The 15,566-nt window shown below is 31.3% G+C and overlaps 1 protein-coding gene across 1 annotated transcript; it reads left to right on the forward strand.

The window, feature by feature from the left end:
* Nucleotides 1-429: 429 nt before the first annotated feature.
* LOC133328411 (probable peroxisomal acyl-coenzyme A oxidase 1) lies at nucleotides 430-8,027 on the forward strand. Its single transcript, XM_061536981.1, has 7 exons — nucleotides 430-573; nucleotides 3,444-3,600; nucleotides 3,666-3,958; nucleotides 4,027-4,432; nucleotides 4,494-5,000; nucleotides 7,424-7,688; nucleotides 7,752-8,027. Exons 1-7 carry the CDS (start codon nucleotides 438-440, stop codon nucleotides 8,025-8,027), a joined length of 2,040 nt encoding a protein of 679 aa, XP_061392965.1. The 5' UTR covers nucleotides 430-437.
* Nucleotides 8,028-15,566: the final 7,539 nt, after the last annotated feature.

Genomic DNA, 15,566 nt, shown 5'->3' on the forward strand with positions numbered 1-15,566 from the left:
GCGAGTCAAATAGTAGATTTTAAAGGCTACATTATAAGGTTCTGTTTAGCGTACGGGCCCTTGAAAACTTGCATTTCCCCCTTTTACCCCGCTAATATTAATTGTTTTTGTTTAATTTACAATAAAATAAATAAATAGCTAGCCAGCAATTTTTTCTCTTATCAACAGCTGATTTGGCCTATCAAAAGCTTTTTTTTGTTTATTTTGTTTAAAACAAAGAGTAACCATTCCTTGGTTGACTCTCTTAAAGCTGAAATGTAAATATTTAGCAATGAAACCTGTTAGTCGTACGCGAACAGTGATCGCAACTGGAGGCAGATCGATCGAACGGGTTGAGTGTAAACATCAAGTGATTGTGTGTGTGAAAAAATAATTAATTTTTTTTGCAATATTTAATTAAGAAAATTACAATAATCGAAATCGAAAACTAAAAGAAAATGAATAAAATCGAAATACCCAAAACCGTAAATCCCGATCTGGCAATTGAACGTAAAAATGCCAGCTTCAATTCGGATGAAATGGCTGCGTTCTTTTGGGGACGCAAGGAAATTGTTGATATGAAACGAATGATTGGTAAGTGGGTTAGTGATGAAATAAAACAAAGGCAACACAACAACAGCAACTGGTATAATAAAAACGTGTAAAAAACAATACAAATAAAATATAAAAACCAAAAAACATTCATAATTAATTAATAAGAGAGAGTGTGAATATTTTTCTTTTGCATAAGAGCAACATAGTGAGCATGAGAGTCTTTTCTGTTATCTCTTCGTGTAACTGACCTCTTGATTGTGGGGGACATCTCTGCTGATATGGAGAGACTATTTTATTTGTTTACATTTTTTGTGGGGAATGAATTGACAATATCTTGGGGTTTATTTCAAAATAAAATAAAAGACATAGTTTCCAATAAATTAAAGTTCAGAGTCTAAATTTGTGAAGTGTGCCTGATAGTAGATGGGGGGAATTTTAAATCGAAACACTACAAATTAATAACAGAAGGTATGTCTGTTGAAAAGGCGTAAATAAAATTTAGATCAATACTTGTATTATCGATGAGCATTTTACATTAATATTTGTTTTGGTTGGGGGAAAATCCATTATTTTTTTTTAGCAGATGGCTTTACTGATGGGTATATATTGTAAAGTATCGATCAAACAATTTCAGATTTATGTGCGTTGGAAAGGTGAAGTAAAAAAAATTGTTTTGCTGTTTTTTGTTTGGTGCATTCAGTTTGAGTTACAGGGTGTTAAAAATGGAAGTGAAGAAACAGAATATTCGGTACATTGTATGCAAGCCAAGTGGCTAAAATTGTGAATGGTGTTCATGGTTCCGATACTATAACAGCCAATTATGTGCTATTATGGATTCGTAGATTCCGTTCAGGAATTTTTGATGTTAAAGATGCATCTCGCACAGGTCGGTTGTCGAAAATGTCGATCGTAGAAATGATCGAAGTTGACCGGCAGTCGTATCATCGTCCAGGAGCTAAAAATCGACCATAACTGTTTTAAAACATTTACAAAAAAAAAAAAAAATGATTTCTTTTTCCCCAATCTAATTTTTCCTTCTGTTTCGATTCGAATTTGGGGCCGTAATTGCAACTAATGGATTTCCGCTTTTATGCTCAATGATTTACATCTGTCAGCGGGTACAACCAACCATTTCAACCGAACATTTTGTTGGACTGAGATAACGTCAACTAAGGCAATCAGTCGATGATATAGAGCAGATCAAAAGTATTTTCCAATCAATAATAGATCCCGAAACTTGAATTTTTAACAACTATTTTTCCAAGAAACAGTAGTCACCGAAGCGTAACTTTTTCCACCCTACAACATAAGGTAGATTGTATATTAAATTTGTCAGTCCGTTTGTAACATCTCGAATTATTCACCGGAGGCCCCATAAACTATATATTCCTGATCAGAAAAAGTCTATGTCAATCTGTTAAAATCACTATAGGGATCGCAATTTTTGAGATAGAACTCTTACACAGACATTGTGTAAGACATGCTTAGAATTGCAAATGAGATTTATCGGTCCACGTTTTGCTTTGGCCCCCATATAACTGTACCCCCAATTTTCGTTATTTTGGGGATCATGGTCAGGGTTTTTAACCGAATTGACTGTAATATTTGTATTTTTGGTTATCATTGTGTAGCACATCTCCGTAACAAAAATTATGAATATTGACCTAAATTTCAGGGTAGCCCCCCATATAACAGTACCCCTTAATATTCGATATTTTAAGGATTTTGGACACGTTTTCCAACCGAATTAGCTGTAATTTGATATTTTGGGTTCTCATAGAATGGCACAATGGCACAAAATGATTAATGTTGATCCAAGTTTCAGGATAGCTTCCATAAACCGGTACCACCAAATATTCGGTATTCAGTCGATTTTGGCCACGTTTTACCAATCGAATTGAATGTACTATTAATATTGACCCAAATTATAGCCCCATAAAACGCTAGGCCCCTATATATATATATATTGTGGCAAAAAATGTCCATACATCTAAAAATATAAGATGTCTACGTGCAATGAAATTGCAGAACGATCAAGTTCATTTCTTTTATCAAATTGTTTAGTATTTCAAAAAATACCGTAGGGGGGCAATGCGATAAGATTGCAAAAAATATAGAAAGTATTATTTATTTAATAATGAGATAAGAAACACTTGTTTGTTTGGACTTTTAACAACACCAGACTGGGCCTTATAACTGGCCTACACTTTAAATTGTACCTAGAATCGTTTTTAATATATTTCATTATTATTTTTTATAATATAGCCTTGTCATCATCCTAATATCGATATTAATCCTGATAATGACAGATTTTTTTAAAAAAATATTTTTCAGGGTCTATACAAGGCGTGGATTTTTTAAAAAATATTTTTTCAGGGTCTATACAAGACGTGGATTTATCACAGGATATTTTTCAGGGTCTATACAAGGCTTGGATTTATCACAGGATATTTTTCAGCGTCAATACAAGGCGTGGATTTTCTAAAGAACATTTTTCAGAGTCTACACAAGGCGTGGATTTTTTGATGACAATTAATGATAATTGGTATTTGTCATCAACGACTGTTCAAACGTCCTTAACGAAAATAGGGAGTTTAGTCGCCGAAGTTGTCTTCAACGACAATATCGCTTACCCTGTCGCTCAAGTTGTCGTGCATGAATGCTACGACACTTGTGTGAAAATTTCGTCAACTAATGTCTTCAAGGAATTGCCATTGTCTTACACGATTCGTTAATGTTGTCTGCAAGACACTTTCTACTGGGATATTTTTTCATAGACCCACAAATGCATGGGTTTTAGGAATATTTTTTAAGGCCCCCAAAGGAAAGAAATTTTAAAAAATACATATTTTTGTCCCTATTCCTTTCTTTGAAAAATATTAATTTCATTCTCTTTTCCTTTTTTGCAGAAGAGGAGTTGTACAATGACTTGGACGATCCTCTGGATCATGAATTTGCTTCGTATGAAGAAATGGCCTCGATGGCTGTTAAGCATGCCGTCAAGGCCACCAATAAATTGAGAGCTATACAGGAACGTTTGCATCCAGGTGGTTCGGAAGTTTATCCGTAAGTTTTTCGATAACTTCTCACACCTAAAATGCCTAATATATTATTTTTTATGTCTTATTCAGAACCCTAATGGGCGGTCCAATTGGTACTGCTTTAATGCCTGCTGGCAATCCCTTGGCCGTTCATCTTGTCATGTTTACCCGTGCTCTGCGGGGTCAAGGTACTCCAGAACAATATGAGAAATTTGGTCGTCGTGCAGATAATTGTGAAATTATTGGCACTTATGCCCAAACGGAATTGGGTCATGGTACATTCTTGCGTGGTTTGGAATCACGGGCTGATTATGATCGCAAAACCGAGGAATTTGTGTTGAATACACCCACTTTGACAGCGTATAAATGGTGGCCAGGAGGATGTAAGAAACAAAATTTTTTTGGTTTTATTTTCTTTTTTGATTTATTTTTTTTTTGTTTCATTTGACAGTGGGTCAAACCTGTAACTATTGCATTTTTGTTGCCCAATTGTATATCGACAACGAGCCCAAGGGTATACAAATGTTTGTGGTGCAGGTGCGTGACGAAGAGACCTATATGCCATTGCCGGGTGTGCATGTTGGTGAAATTGGCAAAAAATTGGGTATGAATGGTGTCAACAATGGTTTCTTGGGTTTGAAGAATTATCGTGTGCCCCGCACAAATATGTTGATGAAAAATCAACAGGTTCTGCCGGATGGCACCTTTATTAAGAGTCCTGTTTCACAGCTCTCGTATTTCCCCATGGTATATGTACGCTGTATGGTTGCCATTGGTAATGCCTTGATGTTGGCTCAGGCTGCCACCATTGTGACTAGGTACTCCGTGGTAAGACGTCAAAGTCCCATTGAGGAGGGGTAAGTAGAAATTCGAATCTTTTTAATTTTTAAATATTAACGAAAATTTTCTTCTTTTCAGTCAACCCGAACCCAAAGTCTTGGAACATATGACACAGCAAATGAAAGTAATTCCGGAAATTGCCACCGCAATTGCCTATCGCTTGGCCGCTGGCAATTTACATTTCATGTACAATGAAACCGCACAGGCAATTAATCGCAAAGATTTCTCACGTCTTCCCGAACTACATGCTTTGGCTTGCATCCTTAAGGTGTCATGTTCTTATGACTCAACATATGGCATTGAACGTTTGCGTCAGGGTTGTGGTGGTCATGGTTATTTGACAGCGGCCAATTTGGGTAATATTTTTGCTATGTCCACAGCTGCCTGCACCTATGAGGGTGAAAACTCCGTACTGTATTTGCAAGTGGGAAAAATCCTTATGAAAGTTTGGGCTGATGTTTTGGAGGGTAAACAGCTAATGCCCACCATGGCTTACTTTTCGGAATGCACCAAGGCAGCACATTTCCCTCAGTGGACTGGCACCTGGGATTGTTTGGTGAAGGCATTGCAGTTTGCTTGTGTGGGGTAAGTAAAAAACATTATTCGAAAAATCCACGCCTTGTTTTAGACTTTGAAAAGATATTCTTTAAATAATCCACGCCTTCTTTTGGACTTTGAAAAAATATTCTACGAAAAAGCAACGTCTCGTTTTGGACTTTCAAAAAATATTCTTCAAAAAAGCCACGTCCCGTTTTGGACTTTGAAAAAATATTCTTTAAAAATCAACGCCTTATTTTGGGCCTTAAAAAGCGTCGCCTTGGATAAATCCAGGCCTTGAAAAAATATTATTTAAAAATCAACGCCTTATTTTGGGCCTTAAAAAGCGTCGCCTTGGATAAATCCAGGCCTTGAAAAAATATTATTTAAAAATCAACGCCTTATTTTGGGCCTTAAAAAGCGTCGCCTTGGATAAATCCAGGCCTTGAAAAAATATTATTTAAAAAATCCAGGCCTTGGATATCTCTTGAAAAATTATTCTTTAAAAAATTCAGGCCATGGATACCACTTGAAAAAATATTCTTTAAAAAAATCCACGCCTTAGACAAAACCACGCCTTGGATACACCTTGAAAAAATATTCTTTAAAAAAATCCACGCCTTAGACAAAACCACGCCTTGGATACACCTTGAAAAAATATTCTTTAAAAAAATCCACGCCTTAGACAAATCCGGGCCTTGGATACACCTTGAAAAAATATTCTTTAAAAAATCCACGCCTTATACAAATCCAGGCCTTTGATACCCCATGAAATAATATTCTTTTAAAAATCCACGCCTTAGACAAATCCAAGCCTTGGATACACCATGAAATAATATTCTATAAAAAATCCACGCCTTATACAAATCCAGGCCTTGGATACCCCATGAAATAATATTCTTTAAAAAATCCACGCCTTAGACAAATCCAGGCCTTGGACACCCCATGAAAAACTATTCTTTAAAAAATCCACGCCTTAGACAAATCCAGGCCTTGGACACCCCATGAAAAAATATTCTTTAAAAAATCCACGCCTTAGACAAATCCAGGCCTTGGATACCCCTTGAAAAAATATTCTTTAAAAAATCCACGCCTTATACAAATCCAGGCCTTTGATACCCCATGAAATAATATTCTTTAAAAAAACCACGCCTTAGACAAATCCAAGCCTTGGATACACCATGAAATAATATTCTTTAAAAAATCCACGCCTTATACAAATCCAGGTCTTGGATACCCCATGAAATAATATTCTTTAAAAAATCCACGCCTTAGACAAATCCAGGCCTTGGACACCCCATGAAAAACTATTCTTTAAAAAATCCACGCCTTAGACAAAACCAGGCCTTGGACACCCCATGAAAAACTATTCTTTAAAAAATCCACGCCTTAGACAAATCCAGGCCTTGGACACCCCATGAAAAAATATTCTTTAAAAAATCCACGCCTTAGACAAATCCAGGCCTTGGATACCCCTTGAAAAAATATTCTTTAAAAAATCCACGCCTTAGACAAATCCAGGCCTTGGATACCCCTTCAAAAAGTATTCTTTAAAAAGTCCACGACTTGGATAGGCCTTGAAAAAGTATTATTTAAAAAATCCACGCCATGGATAGGCCTTGAAAAAGTATTCATTAAAAAATCCACGACATGGATAGGGCTTGAAAAAGTGTTCTTTAAAAAATCCACGCCATGGATAGGCCTTGAAAAAGTATTCTTTAAAAAATCCACGCCTTGGATAGACCTTGAAAAAGTATTCTTTAAAAAATCCACGCCTTAGACAAATCCAGGCCTTGGATACCCCTTCAAAAAGTATTCTTTAAAAAGTCCACGACTTGGATAGGCCTTGAAAAAGTATTCTTTAAAAAATCCACGCCTTGGATAGGCCTTGAAAAAGTATTCTTTAAAAAATCCACGCCTTGGATAGGCCTTGAAAAAGTATTCTTTAAAAAATCCACGCCTTGGATAGGCCTTGAAAAAGTATTCTTTAAAAAATCCACGCCTTGGATAGGCCTTGAAAAAGTATTCTTTAAAAAATCCACGCCTTGGATAGGCCTTGAAAAAGTATTCTTTAAAAAATCCACGCCTTGGATAGGCCTTGAAAAAGTATTCTTTAAAAAATCCACGCCTTGGATAGGCCTTGAAAAAGTATTCTTTAAAAAATCCACGCCTTGGATAGGCCTTGAAAAAGTATTCTTTAAAAAATCCACGCCTTGGATAGGCCTTGAAAAAGTATTCTTTAAAAAATCCACGCCTTGGATAGGCCTTGAAAAAGTATTCTTTAAAAAATCCACGCCTTGGATAGGCCTTGAAAAAGTATTCTTTAAAAAATCCACGCCTTGGATAGGCCTTGAAAAAGTATTCCAGTATTCTTTATAAATCTACCCCTTGCTTGGGTCCTCTAAAAATGTTTCTTCAAAAATCCGCACTTGAGATTCTGATAGTAATAAAAAAACTATTATAAATTTTAGTGCCACCCGTGTTGCCTACAGAAGTTATTCCGCCCGCTTGAAGGAGGGCCAAAGCCAACCTGTGGCCGTTAACAATACCGGCTTGGAGCTGACAAAGGCCGCTGAATTACATGGCCGTGTCTATGTGGCCTCGAATTTCTATGAAGAGGTTACCAATGGAACCACAAAGCACGAACGTTCCCCAGAATTTCAAAAGGTCTTGGAAAATCTCTTGGAGCTGCATTTGATTCAGACCTTCTTCCGTCATCTGGGTGATATTTTGAGAGTAAGTAAAAAATTGCTAACTTTTTCAAGATCCCCATTAAAATAATGTAATTTTTCTTTGCAGTTCGTGCCTGTTAGTGAAAATGAAATTTCCGCACTGCAAGTTCGTTTGGAGGAGGTACTCAAGCGATTGCGTCCCGATGCGGTGGCCATTACCGATGGTTTTGATTTTCACGACAAAGTATTGAGTTCAGCATTGGGCTCCTATGATGGTAATGTCTATGAACGGTTGTTTGAGGCTGCTCTCAAACATCCGCTGAACAAGAAACCAGTACCCGATTTCTTTGGCAAATATTTGAAACCCTTTATGCAGGAAAATGCCCGAAAATCGAAATTGTAAAAATGTTATGTACATACATTTTTTTCGGATTTAACAAATGTAAATATGTAAATGTAATTGCATTCACTTCATGTCATTAATGGTGTATAGCTTTATTATACGATTTAAATATATATTGTAATTTTTTTGTATACGTTTTTATAAATATTAAATAATTATTCAATAAATTGTAAAAAATCAAGCTCTATAATCAATGGATTTTAATTTCATATTTTTTTCAAGTTGTGTTACATTAATTTTGTGCCTAAAAAACAATCACCTCTTTTAATTTAAACATCGAACTTCACACAGACTGTGCTCGGCCTAAAAGTATGCTATAATTTTCGTTACAAACCAGCAGCCACCACATTATGAAAGAAAAATTTGCCCTTTTTTAAAAATCCATTTTTGTGTGATTTTTCATTTTCAGGTAATAGGCGCCCAGCAGCGAACAGCAAGTATGTTTCGGAACATCGTTAACTTCAAATGCAAATAACTCGGCAACTACTTAACCGATTTTCATGAATTTTGCACAGATGCTTAGAGGGAAATGTAAAGTTTTATTCCATAATGACAATACATATATAAACTGATGTTATATATAAGAAAAATAACATTATGTGAAAGTTCGAAGATATTTAGAATATCGACTGATTTTTTCTATAACCTCCTCCAAGAGGTGCATAAATTTGTCATTCCGTTTGCAACATCTCGAAATATTCAGCGTAGACCCCACAAAGTATATTTATTTTTGAACTGAATAAAATTTTATGGCATGTCCGTCCTTCTGTTGAAACCCCGATAGAGATCACAATATTTAAGATAAAGCTCTGAAATTTTGCACAGACATTATTAGGACTTCTAGGATGTTTGGTATTGCAAATGGCATATATCGGTCCACGTTTTGGCGTGGCCCCCATATAACCGTACCTCCCAATAGTCGGTATTTTGGGGCTTTTTGACACGTTTTTCAATCGAATTGGCTGTAATTTGGTATTTTGGGTTCTCATTGAATTACACATATTCATACCAAAAATGATTAATATTGGTCCAAGTTTCAGGGTAGCTCCCTTATAACAGTACCTCACAATATTCGGTATTCTGGGGATTTTGGGCATGTTTTCCAACCGATTTCGCTGGAATTTGGTATTTTGAGTTATCATTGTGTAACACATCTCCATGTCAAAAATGATTAAAATTAACCCATGTTTCAGGGTAGCCTCGATATAACGGTACCTCCCAATATTCGGTATTCTAGGGATTTTGGACATGTTTTCCAACCGATTTCGCTGGAATTTGTTATTTTGGGTTCTCCTGGTGTAGCACATCTCTGTACCAAAAATTATTAACATTGACCAATGTTTCAGGGTAGCCCCCATGTAACGGAACTCCCCAATATTCGGTATTCTGACGATTTTAAACAAGTTTTTCAACCGAATTGCCTCTAATTTGGTATTTTGGGTTCTCATTGAATTACACATATCCCTACCAAAAATTATTAATATTGGTCCAAGTTTCAGGGTAGCCCCCATATAACGCTACCCCTCAATATTCGGTATTTTGGAGATTTTGGGCATGTTTTCCAACCGATTTCGCTGGAATTTGGTATTTTGGGTTCTCATTGTGTAGCACATCTCTGTACCAAAAATTATTAAAATTGACCCATGTTTCGGGGTAGCCCCCATATAATGCTACCCCTCAATATTCGATATTTTAGGGATTTTGAACAAGTTTTCCAACCGAATTGGCTGCAACTTGGAATTTTGGGTTCCCATTATGTAGCACATCTCCGTACCAAAATTTATTAATATGGACCCAAGTTTCAGGGTAGCCCCCATATAACGCTACCTCTCGATATTCGATATTTTGGGAATTTTGCACACGTTTTCCAACCGAATTGGCTTTAACTTGGTATTTTGGGTTCTCATTATGTAGCACATGTCCGTACCAAAAATTATTAATATTGATCCAAGTTTCAGGGTAGCCCCTATATAACGTTACGTCCAATATTCGGTATTCTGGGGATTTTGGACACGTTTTCCAACCGAATTGCCTGTAATTTGAAAATAGTTTTTATAAGATTGTGGCAAAAAGAAAATAACATTAAATTGTCGTATTTGCATATTTAAATCATGCCCATCAATAGATGGCGCTGATGATAGCCCATGGCCGGGGTTGCCAAGATGCAAAAAATCTGCTAAATTTTAGATTGTTTATAACTTTTGACCTATTGAAGATATTTTCATGATATGGGTATCATATGAAAGGTGGTAATGTGGTCTTCACTACAGTGTAGGTTGTGGCAAAAAGAAAATAACATTAAATTTCCGTCTTTGCATATTTAAATCATGCCCATCAATAGATGGCGCTGATGATGGCTCATGGCCGGAGTTGCCAAAAAATCTGGTAAATTTTAGATTGTTTGTAACTTTTGACCTATTAAAGATATTTTCATGATATGGGTGTCATATGAAAGGTGGAAATGTGGTCTTCACTACAGTCTGTAATTTTTTTTTGAATATATTTTTTTTAAGAACAAAAATGTTTGTTTTAATAAAAGTATTCGCATTTTGTTTTGACGTTATTTTTTTGTTGTATTTTTTTAGATGAAATTTTTGGTTTTAGATTTTTCCAAATATATTTCTGAAAATATTTTGGGGTTTAAAAAATTATTGACGGTCTATCACATAATTTTCTGCATAATTTTAGGCTTGGATTTTTTTAGAGAATATTTTTCAGGGGAACTATCACAAAATTTGTTACCAGAGAAGGTTTTATCGTATTATTCTATCCTTAAAATAAAAACACCTGTTGTTTTATTTTTAGTTTTTTATTTTTTTGTTTTATTCATAAATTTTACTGTTTTTTTTTTGTAGAGTTTTTCCTATATATTTATTTATATAGTTTCCATCCGTCGTTTTCCTTTTTGTTTCTTATTTTATTATTTTTTTACTTTCACTTTAATAATAATAATAATATTTTTTTATATAGCAAATTAAAACCAATTATTATTATTTTTTTAATTCAGTACATTCATACAAACTGTCGGGTGTGAATTTTTGCATGTTTTTGTCATTTCGAATTATTAAAAAATAAATAAAAAAAAATCGAATTATTAAAAAAATTAAAAAAATTTAGAAAAAGGGGATGGATCTATGGATCAAAAATAAAGAAGACAATTTTACAAGAATTTAAAAAAAATTTAAAAAAAATATTATTGAATTTAGTGGAGAGTAGAGTATGTGTATATTGTTTTTATGTATGTTTAGAGAGCTGTATATTTAGTGGAAAATCATACAATGGTGTTTTGTTGTTTTTTTTAGCTAAGGAGTTAGAGGAGATTAATAACATTGGTATATATATATGGTTGTGGTAATAAGAAAAAAATGGTAAGTAATTTTTATTATATATAAAAAAAAATACATAAGTTGTTTTTGTATATATAAAGGTTAATTGTTCATAATAAAAAATAAAGGGGGAGAGTAAATACAAAATATATGTGAGTAAGTAAGATTAGTAGTAGTATGGGATTATATGGATTTTTTTTTCAAAATGGTCAATTATTTGATATTTGGAAATATAGAAAACATTTTTTTTGTTATTAATTTTTTGTAATTGACCATTTTTTACATAGCAAAAAAATAATACAAATTTTGTTAAAAGTAAAGTATTGTTGGACAAATTATTTTTCAGTTGTCATGAAATTGAATTTTTTTTTCATTTTTTTTCTTCTTCTTTACAAAACAATTTTCTGGTCTAAACATAACTTAAATTATATTCATATATATAATAATATGTTTGTTTTATTTTAATACAATATAAAAAAGTATTTTAAGATTATTATTATTTTGTTTAGTATGGCATTTCATGTTGTTGTTGTTGTTAAATGTTGCTGATTTGTTTTTTTTATTAAATATTAGTTTTAACAAAGCAAAACATATTTGGCTATAAGAAAGTAAATATTATTATTTTTATTTCATTTAAATCAACAACATAAACATATGTTTTATTTTTTTAAAGAAGAAAAAATATTTTTTAAATAATATTTATTTTTCTTCTTCTTCCTTCCATTATTAATTATTATAACAATTTAAAGTAGAAAAAAACGAGTTCGGTAAGATGCCAGTGTTATGTGTTTTTTTTTGAGATGGTTTTAATAGCTGCCATTTTTTGTTGTTGTTATATAGCTGTTGTTTTTTAATTGTAAATTAGCTTAAATTTAAAATTATTTTGATTTGTTTTTTAAAAAAAAGCACAAAAAACACAAAATTTATTTTAATTACAATGGAAAATTATATATAAAATATTAGCTGTAAGAATTATTTATATGTTTAAAAAAAGGCGCATGTTAAGGATGTTTTGATTATGTGTGGGTACTTTTTCAAAAATATTGCAACAAAGAAGTTTTAATTATTGGCTTTCGGCTTAATTAGTGGGGGTGGCTTGTCATGGTTTATAGTTGTTGTTTTTGGTTATTGGAAGTTTGGTGATTTTTGCAAGAGTAGTGGGTGTGAGTATATATTTTGAGGTTATGTGTGAAAAATAATAATTTTACAAAAGTTAAATTAATTAAAAATTAAATTATTCTGTATTTTCATAATTATTTAACGATTTCAAATTAAGAAAAAAAAGAAATTACCCTTAAAAAATTATTCACCCTTTACAAATGAAAAAAAAATCCTTTGAGATTTTTTTAACTAATTGATTCAAATGTTTCTTAGAATAATTTAAAAAAAGGTAATTAATTAATTCATTACTGTAAATGTATTAAAATTACCCTTAAAAATTTTAAACATTTAAACAGTTTACAAAAAATATTGATTAAAAATTTAAAATACTAAAATTATAAATTTTTTGTAAGGAATATTTTTTTTTGCTCACATGGAAACGGTGTAAATATTTAAAAATATAAATATATGAAAATGGTATGGCTTTTTATTGTTGAAAAATTTACAATTTTTGTAGAAACTCAAAATTTTTATTAAAAAATTATGAATTTCATTCAAAAAAATTAAATTTTTCAAAATTTATTTTTAAAGGGTTCAGAATTTGACCAACAAAATATTCAAAAGATATCTAATTTTTTTGTGGGCATATGAAGGGTTACAAGGGGGAAACAATTGAAAAATATTTTTTTGAACAGATTTTGTAGTTTTTTAGGAATATAAAACAAGGATTTTTTTAAAAAAAAAACATCTAGTTTAAACTGTCTATCAATGTTACAAATTAGTAAAATAATAATATATATTTTTTCAACATTACAATAAATTTTTTTTCCAAAAATTTTGCCAACATAGTGTCGTGGGATGGTGTCATGGGACCAGATTGTGTCTTAAAAAATTTCAAAAAAAAAATACAGTTGTTCATATTTTTATAAAAAGGTAAACAAAATATTATTTCATACATGGAATGTTATTATTTTTCTAAAAGTAATTTCAAAGGTTTCAAAAGGTTCCAACAAAATATTCAAAAGATATCAAATTTTATGATTTTAATTAGGGGGCACTTGAAGAACTCCATGGGCGGAAAAATTGAAAAATTTTTTTGTACACATGGAAATGGTGTAGAAGTTTGGGAATATAAAAAAACGACTTTTAAAGAACAGATTGTGAAAATTTTCTATGAATGTTAGAAAGATGTATTCAAAATTTCATATTATAAAAAAAAATATTAAAATTATTTTTTCAAAATGTTTGCCCATTATGGAAATGGTGTCATGGGACCAGAATGTGTTCAAACAAAACCTATTCCAAAGGCAACTCACAATTTAATGATTTTATCGGGTCATTTGAAAGATTTTAAAGGGAAAATTAAAAAAATATATATTTTTATCACACCACGGAAACGGTGTAACTATTTCTGAAATAGTGTCAAAATGGGTCAGAATATGCCCCTACAAAATATTCAAAAAATATATAAATTTATGATCTTAATTGGGGGGCATTTGAAGAACTCCATGGAGGAAAAATTGAAAAAAAAATATTTTTTTTGTCCACATGGATATGGTGTAGATGTTTTGGAATATAAAACAAAATTATTTTTAAAGCAAACAAAATACAGCCAAAAGGCAACACACAACACAATGTTATAATTTTACTGGATCATTTGGAAATGATCGTAAAGAAAAAATTAGAAAAATATTTTTTATTACACAACGGCAACGGTGTAGCTATTTATGAAATAGTGTCAAAAGGGGTCAGAATGTACCCAGCAAATTATTCAAAAAATATCTAATTTAAAAATCTATCAATGTTTTTATATGGGACATTTGAAGAACACCATGGGGGAAAATTTGGGAATAAAAAATGGTTTTTAAATGATATATCGTGCACATTTTCTATCAATATTAGAAATTTATAAAAAAATATTATTTTTTTAAATTGTATTTTTTTTTTCAAAAATTCTGCCCTCATGGAAATGGTGTCATAGGGCCAGCATGTGTCCCAAAAATGTCTAAAACATACTACACACATTTATGATTTTATTGGTTCATTTGAATGACTCCAAAGAGAAAAATTAGAAAATTATTTTTTCACACATAGAAATGGTGTAGTTATTTTTGAAAAAAAAATTCTAAAGAGCAGAGGAATAATCTATACCCTGTCCTTTATTTTTTCATTTTCATTATATTTATTTTAATTCAATATTTTTTTGTAATACTACCCTTTTAAAGATATTATTCCCACAATACGTTACTTTGCAAAAATCACCTAACTCCAATAGCACAGTGAGAGAGAAAAAAATAAATTTTTCTTTTATGAAAAATAATTACTCTAATTCATGTTGTTTTTATAGGTTTTTATTTATTTATTTTTTATGATTTTTATTTTTCAAAAAAATATTAAAATGATGAAAATTTTATAGCAAAAAAGTAAAGAGGTTTCTAATTTATTTTCGAATTTTTGTTTTGTAATAGAAAATTTTTATATCAAAAATTAATGGAACTGAACAAAAATTTAGCATCCAAATATTTGTGTTTTTTTTTTTTTCTATTCATTCGCTTTTCAATCATATGTTCATTGTTACTGTTATTGTATTAGTACTTGATTTTTTTTTAATTTTTTTTTGAAAAAAAAAGTTTTTTTTAATGTTTTATTTTTTTCAAGTTAAGAACTAATAGTTATTTTTTTAATTTACTGTTTTTTTTGTTAATTATTTATTTCTTTTGTTTTTAATTTTTTTCCTCTTCACATGATTCAGCTTAAAATACTTTTTGTTGTTTATTTATTTATTTTTTTTAATGTTTTTTTGTGTTTTTTTTTCAATGTTATTTTTTCTTCTTGTTTTTTTTTTGTCCTTTGTATATATACGAATTACACTAAATATTACATTTATTTAATATTATTTGTAATGATTTTTTTTTAATTTTTGTTATCGCTTTGTTTAATTTCTCTTTTTGTTATACTTAAATAATAATATTTTTTTCTCTCATTCATTAATTAGTTTTTTTTTCATTTTGTTGATGAGTTTCAATTAATTGTTTTTTTTTCGAGTGTATGTTTTTTTTGTTAAATTAAAGAAAAAAAAATAGTAGAAAAAAAATTAATTTTTTTGTAATAA

This window comes from Musca vetustissima, unplaced genomic scaffold, assembly GCF_032173495.1.
Source record: "Musca vetustissima isolate MV318-11 ecotype Yass unplaced genomic scaffold, APGP_CSIRO_Mvet_v1 utg23951, whole genome shotgun sequence".
NCBI classification, from domain to species: Eukaryota; Metazoa; Arthropoda; class Insecta; order Diptera; family Muscidae; genus Musca; species Musca vetustissima.

Excerpts from the sequence above, each read along its gene's own strand:
- LOC133328411 (XM_061536981.1), top strand. The coding sequence starts at position 438 with ATGAATAAAATCGAAATACCCAAAACCGTAAATCCCGATCTGGCAATT. Across the intron at positions 5,001-7,423 it reads TTGCAGTTTGCTTGTGTGGG|TGCCACCCGTGTTGCCTACA; the intron begins GTAAGTAAAAAA and ends TATAAATTTTAG. Across the intron at positions 7,689-7,751 it reads ATCTGGGTGATATTTTGAGA|TTCGTGCCTGTTAGTGAAAA; the intron begins GTAAGTAAAAAA and ends TTTTCTTTGCAG.